The sequence below is a fragment of the Schistocerca cancellata genome, chromosome 7 (genome assembly GCF_023864275.1).
Source record: "Schistocerca cancellata isolate TAMUIC-IGC-003103 chromosome 7, iqSchCanc2.1, whole genome shotgun sequence".
NCBI lineage: Eukaryota > Metazoa > Arthropoda > Insecta > Orthoptera > Acrididae > Schistocerca > Schistocerca cancellata.
In genome coordinates, this window is record NC_064632.1 from 340269666 (window position 1) to 340291332 (window position 21667).

At 40.6% G+C, this 21667-nt stretch overlaps 1 protein-coding gene across 1 annotated transcript in view; it reads left to right on the forward strand.

Moving 5' to 3' along the window:
- Positions 1-21667, forward strand: part of LOC126091843 (uncharacterized) — a 443987-nt gene that overhangs the window by 161984 nt on the left and 260336 nt on the right. The window contains exon 13 of the mRNA XM_049907099.1: positions 7072-7296. Within this exon, the coding sequence (XP_049763056.1) occupies positions 7072-7296 (225 nt within the window). The remainder of the gene's footprint in view (positions 1-7071; positions 7297-21667) is intronic.

Genomic DNA, 21667 nt, shown 5'->3' on the forward strand with positions numbered 1-21667 from the left:
GGTGCTATTGTGAACACTAAAAAGAAGATTTAGGGCAAATAGTTGACATGTTATTCATTAATGTATACATAATCAATCCACATCTGACCGAGTGAGGTGGCGCAGTGGTTACCACACTAGACTCGCATTCAGGAGGACGACAGTTCAATCCCATGTCCGGCCATCCTGATTTAGGTTTTCCGTGATTTCCCTAAATCGCTCCAGGCAAATGCCGGGATGGTTCCTTTGAAAGGGCATGGCCGACTTCCTTCCTCTTCCTTCCCTAATCTGATGAGACCAATGACCTTGCTGTCTGGTCTCCTCCCTCAAAAAGAAGAATCCACATCTGAAGTTAAGTATTTTAAAAGTCAACTATTATCTACATACTGTTGATGAAATTCAATCTCCTTGTGATAATCATTGGCTTGCTGTTCCAATTAACCTGTAAATCTCAAACTTAATTTTTGCTAATGTCAAATAACAGTTATTACATTGACCAATTGGATAGTAATGTTAGAACATACATAGAATGTTCTAACAAATTCCAAATTCTGTTAATAATGAAGTGCCAGAGCCTTCCAGAAATCATGTGTTTAACTTTAAATAATTACTGGAGGCAGGAACTGAACCAGTGACTTGCACAACACTATACAGCAGCTGTATATGAACTGCTACGCCATGGTGGACATTGCATAGATTGTGGCGATATTCATGTTCCATTTAGCCACTATAGAAGTTGAGAGATTCTTTGACTCATAAATTCAAATATTTTGGATGATTAATGCCATAAAATATAAGGTATGGTATGCAAAGATATGAAAATTAATGTGGATGTATCAAGTACCAACAGAAAACTTTTCATAACATCATAAGCAGTTATGATTTATTATTTGGAATTAAATTTAAAGCATGAGTGATTCTAACAACAGTAGAGGCAACAGATTCTTAAAATAACAAATATAGATAGTGAATTAAGTGGCATGTCCACTCAAAATTAAGGTCTCTTTACATCACCACAGTCAAAGTATAGAGTTATAAAATCACATGGAGAGAGACAGTTCTGTCAGTACTTATCTTTGGGAGACAATATTCCAAAGACTATTGACCAACACATTTATAGTAGCAAAAAGAATGTAAAAATATAATACTAAATTCACTAAACAAAAAATTTCCATCATTTAGAATACATATGAAGATATTCACAAATTCAGGTATGTGAAAGTTCTGTGCTAATGTGTCATTTGAAAACTGGTGTGAGATATTTGCCAGAAAATTTTTAAATAGAATGTCCTACATATTTTCCTCTATACTCAAACTGAATTTTATAGAGTATATATCACTTGCAAGAATCTTACAACATTGAAAACATGAAGTATAATGTTCTCATAGCATGACTGATTCATGGTGTGTTTTCAGGATTCTAGCTAAGTTAATAATTTTAATCTGTGCCCAGTATTTCAATGTCTGATCTAGTAGCGTTTGTCAGGTATCTGAACAGGGATGTTTTATGTACTCACTTTCTGGAGTCTCAATCATGAAACATTGTTGTTAATTGTGCCCTTACTTAGAGCCATGATTCACTTGCTACATCCAGTAAACCATTACATCAACCTCACATGAAGACCTAGTTTTTATGTGAGTGGGTTAAAGTATTCATCTAATGTGGCACACCTCAGAATAATCATACTGGTTTGGTACTCATCTAGACTAATAAATAAGAAATGTGTTGCAGCATTGCTGAATAGGATATCTGGTAAGTGTTCAACTGCCTAGGTCAAAAAGGACTTCTTAATTTACAGTAACTGTAAATCTTTCCTTTGTGACATGTAACACTGACAATTTAATGTAGATTACTGAGTGGAATGGAGTGTCATGTTTGTGCTGTTTTATGATGATGAAAGAGAAGAGATAGGATGGAACCACACTCTGACGAATAGCCTACTCCTCTTGATTAGTGCTAAGAGCCAACATCTCTATCCAGTGGATAGATCACCATCAACAGTATCAAATTCCCCATTTTTGTTTGCATTGTTGATGGCAATGAATGAGGAAGATGAATGTGAAACTCAGTATTAGTACATAGCTTACTCTTATAAAATAGAAATAAGGGAGCCATCAGTAGTATCAAAAGTCTTCACTTTGGGCCATGCTGCAGAGTGTTTAAGAATTTAATCCAGGATAATGGAACAAAATCTGCTGATCAGCATCTTTATACTCACACATCTCTTCCACTTGTTGGCCGAATACTGGGGCTGCATTATTCAGACCACAATGATATAGGATTTGTCATCACAATACAATGAAAATAACAGATCATATACATGTACACAAATTATGTAAGTGAACTTTAAGAAGCTAGGACAGATGGCTGGCCATGGCCTTGATAAAGGAACCAGCCTGGCATTTGTCTGAAGTTACTTAGGAAAACCATGGGAAACCTAAATCAGAATGGCTGGACAGAGCAAATTCCATCCTCTTGAATGTGGGGTCAGCAACTTAACAACTACTGTACCTTGTTTGGTTGGTCTGTTTTATCCAATGTTCTTTGAAATAAAGATATCAAACATGGAAACCCAGGTTGGAGCTACTGGTGGTTGTGGACAATTGTGCATGAGGTGTGCTTGCTTGTGGGAACATGTGTGTGTCTTTTCTTTGCTGATGATGGCTTTGGCTGAAAAATCCTAGGAAGTTCTGGTCTTACGTTAAATCAGTAAGTGGCTCGAAACAGCATGTCCAGACACTCCGGGATGATGATGGCATTGAAACAGAGGATGACAAGCGTAAAGCTGAAATACTAAACACCTTTTTCCAAAGCTGTTTCACAGAGGAAGACCACACTGCAGTTCCTTCTCTAAATCCTCGCACAAACGAAAAAATGGGTGACATCGAAATAAGTGTCCAAGGAATAGAAAAGCAACTGGAATCACTCAACAGAGGAAAGTCCACTGGACCTGACGGGATACCAATTCGATTCTACACAGAGTACGCGAAAGAACTTGCCCCCCTTCTAACAGCCATGTACCGCAAGTCTCTAGAGGAACGGAAGGTTCCAAATGATTGGAAAAGAGCACAGGTAATTCCAGTCTTCAAGAAGGGTCGTCGAGCAGATGCGCAAAACTATAGACCTATATCTCTGACGTCGATCTGTTGTAGAATTTTAGAACATGTTTTTTGCTCGAGTATCATGTCGTTTTTGGAAACTCAGAATCTACTATGTAGCAATCAACATGGATTCCAGAAACAGCGATCGTGTGAGACCCAACTCGCTCTATTTGTTCATGAGACCCAGAAAATATTAGATACAGGCTCCCAGGTAGATGCTATTTTTCTTGACTTCCGGAAGGCATTCGATACAGTTCCACACTGTCGCCTGATAAACAAAGTAAGAGCCTACGGAATATCAGACCAGCTGTGTGGCTGGATTGAAGAGTTTTTAGCAAACAGAACACAGCATGTTGTTATCAACGGAGAGACGTCTACAGACGTTAAAGTAACCTCTGGCGTGCCACAGGGGAGTGTTATGGGACCATTGCTTTTCACAATATATATAAATGACCTGGTAGAGAGTGTCGGAAGTTCCATGCGGCTTTTTGCGGATGATGCTGTAGTATACAGAGAAGTTGCAGCTTTAGAAAATTGTAGCGAAATGCAGGAAGATCTGCAGCGGATAGGCACTTGGTGCAGGGAGTGGCAACTGACCCTTAACATAGACAAATGTAATGTATTGAGAATACATAGAAAGAAGGATCCTTTATTGTATGATTATATGATAGCGGAACAAACACTGGTAGCAGTTACTTCTGTAAAATATCTGGGAGTATGCGTGCGGAACGATTTGAAGTGGAATGATCATATAAAATTAATTGTTGGTAAGGTGGATACCAGGATGAGATTCATTGGGAGAGTCCTTAGAAAATGTAGTCCATCAACAAAGGAGGTGGCTTACAAAACACTCGTTCGACCTATACTTGAGTATTGCTCATCAGTGTGGGATCCGTACCAGATCGGGTTGACGGAGGAGATAGAGAAGATCCAAAGAAGAGTGGCGCGTTTCGTCACAGGGTTATTTGGTAACCGTGATAGCGTTACGGAGATGTTTAACAAACTCAAGTGGCAGACTCTGCAAGAGAGGTGCTCTGCATCGCGGCGTAGCTTGCTCGCCAGGTTTCGAGAGGGTGCGTTTCTGGATGAGGTATCGAATATATTGCTTCCCCCTACTTATACCTCCCGAGGAGATCACGAATGTAAAATTAGAGAGATTAGAGCGCGCACAGAGGCTTTCAGACAGTCGTTCTTCCCGCGAACCATACGCGACTGGAACAGGAAAGGGAGGTAATGACAGTGGCACGTAAAGTGCCCTCCGCCACACACCGTTGGGTGGCTTGCGGAGTATAAATGTAGATGTAGATGTAGATGTTTAGAAGTATTTTCGTTGTGCATATCTGCAATTCAACAGTTCATCTTTACAGTGAGTAGCAGTCTATCCTTTTCCTAATATTCATATGAACATATTTGACTCTTCATCGATGAACATATCAAGGGCCCTCTGGTGACTTCAGAACCATGAACTTGCTGATATACCCATTGCACTGACTCCAGTCTGTTCAGAAAAGTGATCCTATTTGCTCAGGAAACTGACTCTTTATCTTCTTTCCTCAGTCAGCATCCACCCTGATGAGCGAGATGTTGAACTCGGGAGAATGACAATGTATTATACATCTTGGTACATGATTTTGTTGCAGAAGCATTACAGTATTGTGAATGGCCAAGGTGATGCAGTTATATCTTTCATTAGTAACCACAACTCTGAATTCTCTAAGTAATCTTTGACTGTGCAGTATGCATTACTTATAGAAACATTTTAGCTGCCTTTTTAAACATACATACTTTAGGAATCTTCCTTCGGGGGTTTATTTTTCCTGATGTGCACAACATATTGGTAAATGTACTCATTTGGTGCAGTAAAGAGACCCAGTTTTTTAAAGAGTTCTCTACAATGATCCTAACTTCTAACTGCAGTTTAAAATTTGTATCCATATTTTCCCAGAAAAGAATCTCATAACTGAAAACTGAGTCTATGTAAGAATAGTATGTTACCGTACCACAAGACGTTGACTGTTATAAACATGTTAGGACCTTATGAGGAAAACATACAGATTACTTTTTTTTGCCAACATGTTAGTGTGCTCAGTCCTCATTAACCAACAATCAGTATTTGTCCCTGAAGACCTTGTGCTTGTGACGCCATCTATAAATTTATCACCTATCTTTAATATGACAAATTTTGTTCCCTCTTTAAGTTGAAGTGCGCACTGTTTATTTTCTTTATTTTCAATGTTAATTTATTACATATTGCCCAATTGTAAACATCCTCGAGTGTTTCATTTGCTTTTTCTAATAGTAGTTCAGGTGTTAATTAAGTAAATAGTATATAGAAATATAGAAATAGAAATATAGGAGTAGACATCCTCAGTGTCTCAAAGCAGCTTAAATCAATTAATAAAGGCAAGGCTTCTGCTCCAGATTATATACCAGTCAGGTTCCTCTCAGAGTATGTTGATACAATACCTCAATATTTAGCAGTTATATGCAACTGACTTGCTCAGAGAAAGATCTGTACCTAAAGAATGGAAAATTGCTCAAGTCACACGAATACCCAGAAAGGGAAGTAGGAGTAATCCATTGAATTACAGGCCCATATTACTAATGTTGATATGCAGTAGGATTTTGGAACATATACTGTATTCACACATTATGAAGTACCTCAAAAAAACGATTTATTGGCTCACAGTCAGCACTGATTCAGGAAATATCATTCTTGTGAAACACAACTAGCTCTTTATACTCAAGTAATAATGAGTGCTATTGACAGGGGATGTCAAATTGATTCCATATTTTTAGATTTCCAGAAGGCTTTCAACACCATTCCTCACAACTGTCTTCTAACTAAACTGCATGTCTATGCAATATCACTTCAGTTGTGTGACTGGATTCATGATTTCCTGTCAAAAAGGTCACAGTTCGTAGAAATAGAGGGAAAGTCATTCAGTAAAACAGAAGTAATATCCAGTGTTCCACAAGGAGGTGTTACAGGCCCTCTTTTGTTCCTGATCTATATTAACGATATAAGAGACAATCTTAATAGCTGTTCTAGATTGTTTGCAGATAATGCTGTCATTTATTGTCTTGGAAAGTCATCAGATGACCAAAACAAATTGCTAAATGATTTAGATAAGATATTTGTATGGTGCGAAAAGTGGCAATTGACCCTGAATAAAGAAAAGTGTGAAGTTATTCACATGAGTACTAAAAGAAATCAGCTAAATTTCGATTACGTGATAAGTCACACAAATCTGACGGCTGTAAATTCAAGTAAATACTTAGGGATTACAATTACAAATAACCTAAATTGGAACGATCACATAGATAATATTGTGGGTAGAGCAAACACTGCAATTCGTTGGCAGAAGGTGCAACAGGTCTACTAAAGAGACTGCTTACATCACGCTTGTCTACTGTATTCTGGAGTATTGCTGTGTGGTGTGGGATCCGCATCAGGTGGTACTGATGGATGACATTGAAAAAGTACAAAAAAGGGCAGCTTGTGTTGTATTATCACGAAATAGGGGAGATAGTGCCACAGACATGATATGTGAATTGGAGTGGCAATCATTAAAATAAAGGTGTTTTTCATTGCAACGGGATCTTCTCATGAAATTTCAATCACCAGTTTTCTCCTTCAATTGCAAAAATATTCTGTTGGCACCCATCTACGTAGGGAGAAATGATCATCGTGATAAAATTTTAAAAAATCAGCGCTCGCAAAGAAAAATTTAAGTGCTTGTTTTTCCCATGCACCGTTCGAGAGTGGAACGGTAGAGAGACAGCTTGAAAGTCGTTCATTGAACACTCTGCCAGGCACTTTATTGTGAATAGCAGAGTAATCATGTAGATGCAGACATGGAAAATACAAAGTATGTGTGTGTGTGTGTGTGTGTGTGTGTGTGTGTGTGTGTGTGTATGTGTGTTGGGAGAGGGGTGTCCATATGTTGCTACTACTTCCTATGTGTAATCTTCTTTAATTCTCTCTAGATGGTCCAGGATGTGGACTATATTGTGAAAGTAACTGGTAAAAATGCAGCTGGTGTGGAGGGTCCTGAAATAACTCACACATTACGAATGACCAGTGGCTCTGCAAGTAAGTTGAGCCAAGGAGTTACACCATCACTTTATCTCTCAGCACCTTTGATGTCTTATGCTGATACAGAACTTCTAGTTGAAGCTGAAGTGGCTCCAGATACTGAATCTGTTCAACAGGTAATATAAAACACTCATCACTGTTTGCTGAATGTTTATTCATAAATGGTCACAAAGAATTGATAAGTGATCCTAAGTATCTATTGAAATTACAAATTATTGTAACTCGTCACAATTTATTTTGTTTCCACTATGTGTTTTGGAGGTTTAAATCACCATCATCAAGTTGATTCATGTCAATTAAGAAGATACTTTTATCAAGAGCTCCCATATGCAGACAGCAATGGGGCGGAGGGGAGGGGGGCAAGGACCCCCTTCCATACCTCACCTCTGCTCTTTGGGAAAGGAAAAAATAAGTGAGGCAGGTTTTTCTTTCAAAAAAATGATTTAAAAGTCTGTAATACATAGGATTTTAACAGCGTCAGGACTGGAACTTTATTATGGATATTTACAAGTCACCATTTGTCTTCCAAAATATTAAAAATTCTCCAAACTCTCAGGCTTTGGCTTCTCCTATAGACTTTCATAAGGGCTCTCTTGACACACAAATTGTATGTATGACATTTGGATACCTTTGTCATTGGCTCCATCGGTTACAGGCTTTTTTCCTGTAATGTTTATATCACATACCCTTGTATCAGTTCTTTTACTCATTATAAGATGTTATTTTGCATAAAATAATTATAGGCTATGATAATTTACAGTTCTGGCAGGCAATGTTCTTGCCACCCACTTCTACAGTCTTACTTATTATGAGAGGCAGCCAAATGAAAACTGAACAATCGCTACAGTGGGGCCATGGAATGATTCCATTCAAAAGTAATCACCACACACGTTAAGACATTTACCCCACTTGGAGATGAGATGATCTGTTCCTGTTTCCTAGAACTTGGTCAGTGGCTAATGGATCTACAATCTCACCCACTCCTGCATTTCATCACCCTACTGAAATTGACATCCACATGAGATTCTTAGGGCTTCTAAGGATGTGACAATTACATGGTGAAAGATCTGTGCTGCACAGAGGATGTTGCATTGTTTCCCAACCAAATTAATGAAGTGTAGCTTTCATCCAATGGGCAGCATCAGAGCAGGCATTATTGTGCAACATAATGATTCTGTCTGACAGCATTCTGAGATCCCAAGGGCAAATGGCAGACCCAACATCTCACATATCCCACAAAATGAAATCCAGCGCTGTTAACACAAGCTCTGGTAAGGTCATCATGACCTTCTTCTACAATTGCAGGGACCCTATGGTTTGTCATGTTTTTTGAGTGTGGATCCACAATAAATACGCAGTGCTATGGAAACACTTTGCAGAAACCAGAAACTGTGACTTTCAATAACATCAAAACAGTCAGGAATGCTGCAGAATTGTTAAATGATAACATTCACTGCCAAATTGCCAATTGGATGAACGCTGCGATTCAGCGATCTGGTTGGGAAACACTGCAGTACCCTCCATACAGCCTGATCTTTCACCATGTGATTCTCAGATCTCTGGCAACCTGAAGAAAGACATTCATGGTCATTGATTTCCATCATATAAGGAAGTGCAAGAGTAGGTTTAGTTGTGTATCCGTCAGCAGCTGAACGCATTCTATGAAACATGAACTGATCATCATGTCTTCCAGTGGGATAAATGCCTTAATGCATGTGATAATTGCTATTGGATGGAACCATTCCATGGTTCCATTGTGGTGAGTGTTCCATTTTCATTTCTAAGTAGCATGAGCCCATTATATTAAGCACATTTGGTACATAATGTTGAGTTCTAGAATTACATTGACACAACAGTGGACTTTGTTAAGTCAATGGGGACATAAACAAGTGTGTGTGTGCACATGCTATAACAGGGCTACATTGTCTCAATGCTGGGGCCAGAATGGGGTTTGGATTGACTTGAATGGTGCAAGAGGAGCAAATGTTTTACATGTCCAATGGATCTATGAGCTGTGTAAAGGGAGGGCAAAGGCTATGGAGGGGAAGGGAAAGCAAGGGGAAAAGATAGGTTTGCAGCACCAGAGGAAGTTCATCCAGATACTGACAGGAGTAGCTGCATGTTGTGTGATTCTTATCATGGGGTAGAGAGTAGAATAAAGTGGATAAATGAGACCACTGAGAAGATGAGAATGTAATGGGGTGAAAGGAGCAGGAAACTGATTGAATACAGGTGCTGAGGCCAAAACAGGACAACGACTGTTGGAAAGGACAGGATGATATAAGTGAGTTTTGAAAAAATAGACCCCCTGCACTCAGTGAAGCTGATGTTACAGGAGTTGCAGCAGGATAAATATTATCTAAGTGGCATGAGCTACAAAGCATCACTGAAGTAGACCTCACCACATTAGGCACTTAGCAATGGTCATTGAAAAGGGGAGATATCTGATTATTGATATGGTGCTATAAAAAATATTTTAGTTTCAGTGGAGATGAAATGTTGTGTGACTGCTTTCACAGATGGGTATGCTTTTGAAGAGATAGGATACATATATTGGAAAGGACAGGATGATATAAGTGAGTTTTGAAAAAATAGACCCCCTGCACTCAGTGAAGCTGATGTTACAGGAGTTGCAGCAGGATAAATATTATCTAAGTGGCATGAGCTACAAAGCATCACTGAAGTAGACCTCACCACATTAGGCACTTAGCAGTGGTCATTGAAAAGGGGAGATATCTGATTATTGATACGGTGCTATAAAAAATATTTTAGTTTCAGTGGAGATGAAATGTTGTGTGACTGCTTTCACAGATGGGTATGCTTTTCAAGAGATAGGATACATATATTGTAGTACTGGAATAGTACGTGTTGGATGGCTGCATAGGGGTAGGTCTTGCACCTGCATGTTTTGCATAGATACGATCTAACAAGTGCTTGGGAGCAGGAGTGGCACAAGGAATGATCAGGATGTTTGGTGAGTGGCTGATTATCACTTGGAAGAAGGTGAGGAGGAATTTTATGAAGATTATTCCTCATTTCAGTGCAAGAGGAAAATAGTTGAAGCCTTAAGGAAGAATAGAATTCAAATGTTCCAGTCCAGGATGGAATGGTGTAGTGATAAGGATGCACCTTTGTAGTCGATTAGTGAGTATGTCATGAATGCTAATAGCATGGGAGGGTGTGGCACAGGAGAAGAAGAGGAATGGGAGATGGTCCATATCTGAAAGATTGTACAAGCTGTAGATTAGATTAGGTTCGGTGTCTCCTCTGTAGACCCATAGAGAGGAGATCTTGGATCCTCAGTAGGCTATTCACTAATACAGATAGGATTTGTAAGTGGTTGATCTTGTATTATACGGCTGAGAAATGTCAACTCATACGACAACCAGAAGTTTCACAGGCATGAAGATCTATTGTTCTGCTATAGTTCTCATTGCAGTGCATGGAGGACATTTTTATTCAAAGAAAATTTGTCAGCTAATGACTTATGCTAAATTACTGTAGGATATACTGGGTGATCAAAAAGTCAGTATACATTTAAAAACTGAATAAATCATGGAATAATGTAGATAGAGAGGTACAAATTGACACACATGCTTGGAATGACATGGGGTTTTATTAAAACCAAAAAAATACAAAAGTTCAAAAAAGGTCTGACAGATGGCGCTTCATCTGATCAGAATAGCAATAATTAGCATAAAAAAGTAAGACAAAGCAAAGATGATGTTCTTTACAGGAAATGCTCAATATGTCCACCATCATTCCTCAACAATAGCTGTAGTCGAGGAATAATGTTGTGAACAACACTGTAAAGCATGTCCAGAGTTATAGTGAGGCACTGGCGTAGGATGTAGTCTTTCAGCATCCCTAGAGATGTCGGGCGATCACGATACACTTGCGACTTCAGGTAACCCCAAAGCCAATAATCGGACGGACTGAGGTCTGGGGACCTGGGAGGCCAAGCATGATGGAAGTGGCGGCTGAGCACATGATCATCACCAAACGACACGCGCAAGAGATCTTTCATGTATCTAGTAATATGGAGTGGAGCGCCATCCTGCATAAACATCATACGTTCCAGCAGGTGTTTATCAGCCAGACTGGGGATGATGCAATTCTATAACATATCAGCGTACTTCTCATCCATCACGGTAGCAGTTACAAAACCAGAATCATGCATTTCCTCAACAAAAAAAAAAGGCCCAATAACAGTAGATGTAGTAAATCCATCACATACATCCATAGCATATGGACTATCAGACCAATTGTGTGATTGGATTGAAAAGTTCCTAGATAACAGAATGCAGCATGTCATTCTCAATGGAGAGAAGTCTTCCAAAGTAAGAGTGATTTCAGGTGTGTCACAGGGAAGTGTCGTAGGACCGTTGCTATTCACATTATACATAAATGACCTCGTGGATGACATCGGAAGTTCACTGAGGCTTTTTGCGGATGATGCTGTGGTATATCGAGAGGTTGTAACAAGGGAAAATTGTACTGAAATGCAGGAGGATCTGCAGCAAATTGACGCATGCTGCTGGGAATGGCAATTGAATCTCAATGTAGACAAGTGTAATGTGCTGCGAATACATAGAAAGAAAGATCCCTTATCATTTAGCTACAATATAGCAAGTCAGCAACTGGAAGCAGTTAATTCCATAAATTATCTGCGAGTACGCATTAGGAGTGATTTAAAATGGAAAGATCATATAAAGTTGATCGTCGGTAAAGCAGATGCCAGACTGAGATTCATTGGAAGAATCCTAAGGAAATGCAGTCCGAAAACAAAGGAAGTAGGTTACAGTACGCTTGTGTGCCCACTGCTTGAATACTGCTCAGCAGTGTTGGATCCGTACCAGATAGGGTTGATAGTAGAGATAGAGACGATCCAATGGAGAGCAGCACACTTTGTTACAGGATCATTTAGTAACCGCAAAAGCGTTACAGAGATGACAGATAAACTCCAGTGGAAGACTCTGCAGGAGAGATGCTCAGTAGCTCGGTACGGGCTTTTGTTGAAGTTTCAAGAACATACCTTCACCGAGGTGTCAAGCAGTATATTGCTCCCTCCTATGTAAATCTCGCGAAGAGACCATGAATATAAAATCAGAGAGATTAGAGCCCACACAGAGGCATACCGACAATCCTTCTTTCTACGAACAATACGAGACTGGAATAGAAGGGAGAACTGATATAGGTACTCAAGGTACCCTCCGCCACACACCGTCAGGTGGCTTGTAGAGTATGGATGTAGATGTAGATGTAGATACCGTGACTTTCTCATCGTCCAATGGAGTTTCCACTACAGTTCTAGGATTTTCAGTAGCCCAAATTATGCAGTTGTGGGCGTTGACAGATCCTCGCAGCATGAAATGAGCTTCATCGGTCCACAACACATTACTCAACCAATCGTCATCTTCCGCCATCTTTTGAAACGCCCACACTGCAAGTGCCCTCTGCTTCACTAAATCACCAGGTAACAGTTCATGATTGTGGGTGGATTTTGTACGGATAGCATCAGAGAGTACGCCTAAGTGCCAACCAAACAGTAGTGTATAGAATGCTGGTGCGATGTGCGACTGCACGAGCACTGACTTCCTTGTGCATAGACAAACACCCTATGGTCTCCATTTCTTCCTGAACTGTCTCAGCAGCATTACGCCTTGTGCTCGGTCGGCCACTATGGGGTCTATCATCTAAACAACCCTTGGCTTCGAACTTCGAAATTATTCTCACCACAGCTGCATTTGTCAATGGATCTTTACCCATTTGAATCCCCTTCCTATGACGATAGGATCGTAACTCTGAACTAGCACATTCCCCATTCTGATAGTACAGCTTCACTAAAAGCACCTTTTGACGTAACGTCAACATGCTTGCGACTGCTGGCGCATCTGATTCTCTCTCTCATTACAGCTCCTTTTATACACAATTGCCCCAATAAAACCCCATGTCATTCCAAGCATGTGTGTCAATTTTTACCTGTCTATCTACATTATTCCATGGTTTATTAAGTTTTCAAATTTATACTGACTTTCTGATCACTGGTATAATATCATGCAAAGTATTTGCACCCACCCCAGTGGGGAAGTGCATATTGTTAAACAGTTATGGTAATAGAAAGCCCTGATGGAAAGTAAATAATTTGAGGAGTAAACATAATAACTTAGTGAATGGTACATAAGCAAGAATGAGCACTTTGCTAGCTTTGGACAATATTGTCCTGGCTGACTACACTATGCTGGCACTGCAGCTTGACTAGGGCAAGGTACAGTGCCAGCACAGTGTAATCCACCTGGACAATGTAGTCGTGCAGGTGTATGTGTACTCTATAGCTCTAAAAAAGAATTCGTCCAAAAGCTAGCTAAGTTATCGGTCTTTTTTATGTGCTTTTTGACAGCTTATTAGTCAATTAATTATTTAATTATCATCAGTTCAATGGGGAGCACATTATGCATTCAGTTGTTAAATAAACATATGTGTTTTCTTCAGAGTTATAGATAGCTAGTGAGGAGGAATGCCTAAGACATGACTTCCCACAGTGTGGCCCCTAGCTTTCTCTCAACAAACCAAATGCAGCGAGATGTCTTGTTTACATCTGTGATTATAATGGTGTCTTACAGTAAGAAAAACACTTGATATACTGCCAGCAATTGAAGAGTCAAGAGACAGAATGAACATCATGACTACAAATGTCTGTTACAAGATATGTCACCATGAAAAGTGTTCTTTGGCTTCCAGTATTTAAGGATGAGACAAAATGTACCTTCAAGGAACCATTGCTGAAAAGTGAGTTCTCATTGAGGGCATAGAAAAAGATAAGCATATTCCCATTTATTCAGTATCTTCATCCAAAAATGTATAACAACTCCATGTGATCAATCAAAACAATATTGTAGTATTCACATTAAATGAAGCAGCTAAACAGATCATGATGTGTCCAAATGCTGTCTCATAAAAAAGCTGTAATGTCTGCTGGATAGTGCTTCTTTAAAACTACAGTAATAATGTGCTGTTTACAAAGAATGCACAAGTTTTGTTGTTGTATGAGAAACATGTACCTAACAATAATATTTCAATTGACACTTTTAAAAACAAATAATAGACAATAGTGGTTCTTGTCTATGTTTTGAATTAATAAATTTACATAAGGGTTAAGTGTAAAGTCATTATAAATGCTGGGTAAATTGATTGCCATCTGTAAATTAGCTAACAGTTTTAATAGCATAACATGAGAGTATGGTGCATGGAATGTGAAAATAACTGTGTATAACAACGAAAACAAACAATTAGTGATAAAATTACTTAATTGGATACATAAAAAATCTATTCACCAAGCAGCAGCAGAACACACACATAAAAGACTGTTGTGATTGGCAAGCTTTAGGAGCCAGTGGCTCCTTCTTCAGGTAGAATGGTTGAAGGTGAAGGAAGAAGGGTGAAAGTAAAGGACTGGAGAGGTCTAGAAGAAGGGGTAGATTTTAGGAAAGTCACCCAGAACCATGAGTCACAGGAGACTTACAGTACGGTATGAGAAGGAAAGACTGATTGTTGGGGACTGCGTTGGACGAGATTTGAAACCCTGAGATCTTAAAGGAGGAAGACAGGGTAATATGCAAGAAAGAGATGACTACTAAAACATCATGCACAAGTTAATAACAGTGAGTAGCTAAGTGCATTATATGTAACAGAGGTGGGAGGGGGCGTTGAAAAAGAGATGGGAAAGACAATGAAAGATGTAGAAAACTAAAACGAAGTGAAGTAAAGAGTAGTTACAGTGAAGAAAAGCTGAGATGGAAGAAATTAATGTAAATTAAGGCCAGGGGGGTGGCAAGAGCCAAGAACATGTTGTAGTGCTAGTTCCCATCTGAGAGTTCTAAAAAAACTGGCGCCTGGGGGAAGAATCCAGATGGCAAATATGGTGGAACAGGTGCCAAGGTCACGAATGTCATGTTGTAGAGCATGCTCTGCAACAGGATATTGCAAGTTCCCATTATATACCCTCTGCCTTTGCCCATTCATCCTAACTGATAATTTGGTGGTGGTCATGCTGATGCAGAAGGCTGAGCTGTGTTTACATATCAGCTGGTATATGATAAGTGTTGCTTTGCAGGTGGCATTCCCTTTGATGGTATATGTTTTGCCAGTTACAGGGCTATTATAGGTGGTGGTAGAAGGATGCACAGGGCAAGTCTTGCAGTGGGGATGGTCACAGGGGTAGGAGCCATAGGGTAGGGAGATGGGTGCAGAAGGAGCATAGTGTCTGACAAGAATATTGTGGAGATTTGGAGGGCGACAGAAAGCTATTCTAACTAACTATATAGATACAGCCTGTTTCTGCATGATTAGACAACAGGGAGGGCTTCATCAGAATCTCTGTTCCTCCTTACAGTGAATGAGTTGAGTTCCTCATACAATTTCAGAAGGTGACGGAGGACCAAAGTGATATATAGATGCCTATTCATGAAGATTTTTGTAATAGATATAACTAGGACAACATTTATGAACTCATTCAGCAAATTAGTACATTGACTGCCAACTACCAGTTGTCTTATACCTTATGAGCTGACTATTGGTACCAATTGCAGGCTGTTGTTGTTGTTGTTGTTGTGGTCTTCAGTCCTGAGACTGGTTTGATGCAGCTCTCCATGCTACTCTATCCTGTGCAAGCTTCTCCATCTCCCAGTACCTACTGCAACCTACATCCTTCTGAATCTGCTTGGTGTATTCATCTCTTGGTCTCCCTCTACGATTTTTACCCTCCACGCTGCCCTCCAATACTAAATTGGTGATCCCTTGATGCCTCAGAACATGTCCTACCAACCGATCCCTTCTTCTAGTCAAGTTGTGCCACAAACTTCTCTTCTCCCCAATCCTCTTCAACACCTCCTCATTAGTTATGTGATCTACCCATCTAATCTTCAGCATTCTTCTATAGCGCCACATTTTGAAAGCTTAGGTTACTTTGTACAAAATCAGTTTCTACATAAAGCCAAGTAAGGAAACACTCGCAGCAAATATATGTGAGGTAGTAAGCACCAGATACAGGTACTATGAATTGCATGGGTATGGTGTAACATAATTTTCATTTTCTCACTGTAAATAAAGTAACTTAATAGTGCTTACAAAATTTCATTCAAATAATGTAATTTTGCCATAAAACATAGACATTGTGCTCCAGGCAGTAATAAAAAATTAAGTTCATTTTATTGATGATATGTCTCGAAACATTCTCTTTTCTTCTACTTTTTTCTGTGTGACTGGTATCTTATTCACTGTCAATGAATGAATAATTGTTTCTATACAAGATAGAGATCAGAGACATCTTCCAGTTACTTGAAAATAAAACAGATATATATACACATCTGTTATAACTGAGAAATCTTATTCAGCCATCTAATATTTTTTTACAAAACTGAATAATAAGAAACCATTTCATTGGATTGAATGACACTTGATATGTAATTCTTGTATTACAGGAAATGTATGGGCAACCTCCATTTGTGGAATTGAAAATTTATACTGCACCAGGACTCAATCCAAGATTTGCTTGTCATTACCAGTTGCCTCATCAATTTTGGATATCCATGCACACTTCCCACCCAGTCCTAAACTCCTATATGCCACTGTCCATGTGTCATTAACCTGCACTTGTACACTTATTGTAATGCCTGTACAGGGGAGACATTTAATCAAACGTTGCTAGCCTGGTATCAGCAGATAAATATGATATTGCAGTGTTTCCATTTGTAAGAAGTATGATGAAATGTTCCTTTAGATGTGCATGCATGCATGCAGTTGTAGCACAGAAGTGCCATCTCTGGATGCAGTGTTGGGGCAGAACGAGGTACCATTAGCAACATCATCACCGAGATGTATTGATGAAACCACGGACACTGGTGCACAGTTACCTGCCATTCTGGCCTCAGGTCACTGACCACATCTGCTGCCACCTCCTGTGGATCCTGTATCTTCACCTGCAGAACTTGGATAGTCAGTAAATTACTTGTCACCATTGGCTACCTTCAACTTCTGCAGCTACTCTCACCTCCACCAGCTTACCACTCACCCACATCCAGTCCACACCCTTTACATGTGACTGAAACTGATTTTGATGAATAAAGTAGACAACACAGCAAATTTTGGTAAAATACATTTTTAGGTAATGATTTTCTGCTAATCTATCTGTTGTTACATACTTTCCCACACACTTAAATTTACAGAGTTACAAAATTTGTCCTTATATAGCTCATATCCTTAATTCTACTATGTTTCCATCATATCAAAAAGAACTCCAGAAGCATGAACCATCTCTGTCATTTCCTCTAAACTTACCATGACAGATTCCTATCTTGAATACTATGCCACTAGATTCTCAGAGTTCCTCAAATTTCACAGTATACTTTTGGTTCTTCTTTTGATACTGCCTGAAAAACGGATGACCGTATCTCAGAATCATTAATTCCTCAATGCAAAGTATCTTGTCTGAAGCATAATTATTGCTCATGTTACTATAAAAATGAACTGATCTAATTTTGCAGTTTTGATCATTGAGTTGTTTGAGATATTAAATCATGCCAGTAACAGCTGAAATCCACACATCAAAAAATGTTTAGCATCACCTCAGTTCCGAGGGTTCCGAATCCTGTACAGAAAATTGCAATATAGATCAACATAAACATCATTTCCGCCATTTTTATTGCTCATGAAAACCACATATTGCATGTTGTACCACCATACAGCGATACCTTCCGAGGTGGTGGTCCAGATTGCTGTACACACCGGTACCTCTAGTACCCAGTAGCATGATCTCTTGCATTGATTCATGCCTGTATTTGTCATTGCATACTATCCACAAGTTCATCAAGGCACTGTTGGTCCAGATTATTCCACTCCTCAACGGCGATTCGCCATAGATCCCTCAGAGTGGTTGGTGGGTCACGTTGTCCATAAACAGCCCTTTTCAATCTATCCCAGGCATGTTCGATGAGGTTAATGTCTGGAAAACATGCTGGCCACTCTAGTCCAGCAATGTAGTTATCCTGAAAGAAGTCATTCTCAAGATGTGCATGATGGGAGCACAAATTGTTGTCGATGAAGGCAAATGCCTCACCAATATGCTGCCGATATGGTTGCACTATCAGTTGGAGGATGGCATTCACGTATCGTACAGCCATTATGGCGCCTCCCATGACCACCAGAGGTGTATGTTGGCCCCACATAATGCCACCCAAATCCACATGGAACCTTCACCTTGCTGCACTTGCTGAACAGTGTGTCTAAGGCTTTCAGCCTGACCACATTGCTTCCAAACACATCTCCAACAATTGTCTGGTTGAAGCATATGCCACACTCATCGGTGAAGAGAACATGATGCTAATCCTGAGTGGTCGATTCAGCATGTTGTTGGGCACATGTGTACTGTGCTGAATCGTCTCATGGTTGCAAATATGTAGCTCGCCATTGACATCGGGAGTGAAGTTGTACATCATGCGGCCTATTGCACACAGTTCGAGTCGTAACATGACATCCTGTGGCTGCACGAAAAGCATTATTCAACATGGTGGCGTTGATTTCAGGGTTTCTCTGAGCCATAATCCATAGGCAGTGGCCATCCACTGCAGTAGTAGCTCTTGGGCGGCCTGAGCAGGCATGTCATCGACAGTTCCTCTCTCAGTGTATCTCCTCCTTGTCCGAACAACATCACTTTGGTTTACTCTGAGACACCTGGACACTTCCCTTGTTGAGAGCACTTCTTGGCACAAAGTAACAATCTGGACATGATTGAACCACAGTATTGACCATCAAGGCATGGTTGAACTACAGACAACATGAGCCATGTACCTCCTTCCTGGTGGAATGACTGGAAGTGATCGGCTGTCAGAGTCCCTCTGTCTAATAGGCACTGCTCATGCATGGTTGTTTACATCTTGGGGCAGGTTTAGTGATACCTCTGAGCAGTCAAAGGGACTGTGTATGTGATAAAATACCCAAAGTCAATGTCTATCTTAAGGAGTTCTATGAACCGGGGTGATGCAAAACGTTTTTTGATGTGTGTATATTCCTGCTTATTAGAGATTGCCAGAATATGATAGTGTACAAGGACTTGTACTCCAGTAATGTTGTATTAATAGAATACAACAACCACAGTCCCAGATGATGATGATGATGATGATGATGATGATGTTTTCTTCTATTGGATAGGTCTATCTCTGCAAGTTCAGTAGTATCCAATCCTCCCAACTTTTTGTCATCCTTTTTGTAGCTGTGTATGACACATTTATCTTGATGTCAGCTAACTGCATCTTCTCCTACTTCAGGTCCTCCTTACAGTCACCAGTTCTTCTAGTGAATCCATTATTATACAATCTCTTCTCATTCAAGCCAATTTCTTTCCATCGTCTTAATTCTTTCTGGTGTTTGTCTTTTTTCATTCACCCTTTGCAAAACAATCAAACAGTGGAAAGTCAAGGTAGGAATATCAACAATGTAGGAAAAGACAGATTGCTACTTACTCTCCTATGCCAACCTTTTTATGGGCCGTCTAGAGGAGACCTTCCTAGCCTCCCAAAACATCAAACCCCTAGTCTCGTTCAGGTTCATTGATGATATCTTCATGATCTGGACTCAGGGCCAAGGCACCCATCTTCATTCCTTCACAACCTCAACACCTTCTCTCCCATCTGCTTCATGTGGTCCTCCTCAACACAGCGTGCTACCTTCCTAGATGCTGACCTCCTCCTCTCTGACGGCTCCATCTGCACCTCTGTGCACATTAAACACACCAATCAGCAACAGTATCTGCATTTCGACAGCTGTCATCCCTTTCACACCAAAAAATCCCTCCCATATAGCCTGGCCAACCAGGTACAGCATATCTGCATTGACAAAATCTCCCTTGCTCAGTACGCTGAGGGCCTTACTGAGCCCTTCACAGACAGGCACCATCCCCCAGACAAACTCCACAAACAGATCTTCTGTGCAGTTTTCCCTCACACCGCAATCCTCCCACCACCTGTGAGAACCAGCCACGAAGAATTGGACTGGTGCAACTGAACCACATCCTTTGCCAGGGCTTTGATCACCTATCATTGTGGTCTGAAATGAAGTGCCACCATACCTGAGATACTTCCCACCCCTCCAAAAGTGGTGATTCATCGCCTGCCCAATCTCCACAACATCCTAGTCCATCGCTATACCACTCCCAATCCTAGCTCCTTGCACAAGTATCATTTTCATGTGGAAGACCCAGGTGCAGAACCTGCTCAATCCACCCACCCAGCATACTGAGCGAGGTTGCGCAGCGGTTAGACACTGGACTCGCATTCGGGAGGACGACAGTTCAATCCCGCATCCGGCCATCCTGATTTAGGTTTTCTGTGATTTCCCTAAATCGCTCCAGGCAAATGCCGGGATTGTTCCTTTCAAAGGGCACAGCTGACTTGCTTCCCAATCCGTCCCTAATCTGATGAGACCAATGACCTCGCTGTCTGGTCTCCTTCCCCAAAACCAACCAACCAACCACCCAGCACTTCCTATTCCACTAGTGCCACAGGTTTGTCTTACCCCATCAGGGATCAGGCCACCTGTCAAAGCACCCATGTCATTTACCAGTTCTGTTGCAATCATTGCACAGCTTTTTATGTTAGTATGACTACCAACCTGCTATCCATGAGGATGAATGGCCACCGCCAAACTTTGGCCAAGAGCTGTGTGGAATACCCTGTGGCATAACATGCAGCTAAACATAACACACTTGATTCCACTGGCTGCTTCACATCCCAGTACATATGTATTCTCCCCTCACCACCAGCTTTTGTGAACTGTGCAGATGGAAGTTATCCTTACAACACATTCTCCACTCCTGTAATTATCCTGGCCTCATTCTCATCATCTCCCACCATGTTTATTTCCAGTCTTCTGCTAATGCATCTGCTGATCATTCCTCGCTCCTCTCCTTTTTTGCCTTTTTATCCCCCATCTCCCTGTCCCACAACCTCCTGACACTGTGCCCGTTGGCAGTCTAGTCCCTGCACCCTCCACCAGACAGCATTTGTCTCTCTCCCCACCCACACACCATTGTCCCTTCCCTTCTCCTTCCCCACCCTCTCCAGATAACTGCTTGCATCCCACATGATGTTACATTCTGGCCCGAGATGCTGCTGGAGTTGGTGGTCGTATGTGTGTGAGCTGTGCTTGCTTGTGTGTGTGGTGTGTGGTGTGTGTGTGTGTGTGTGTGTGTGTGTGTGTGTGTGAATGGTGTGTGTTTTTTCTCTCTTTTACTGATGAAATCTGTGGCTGAAAGCTATACATGAATGTCTTTTAAGTGTACTTGTTTGTGAAACAATGTTATTCCTTTCGTGTTATTCCTGTCCATCTTGCACCTTCCAGTTTTCTCTAGATCCACATCTCAAAAGCCTCTAAGCATTTCTCCTCTCTTCACCACAGTGTTTATACTTTGGCATCACACAGGCCAACATTCCACAC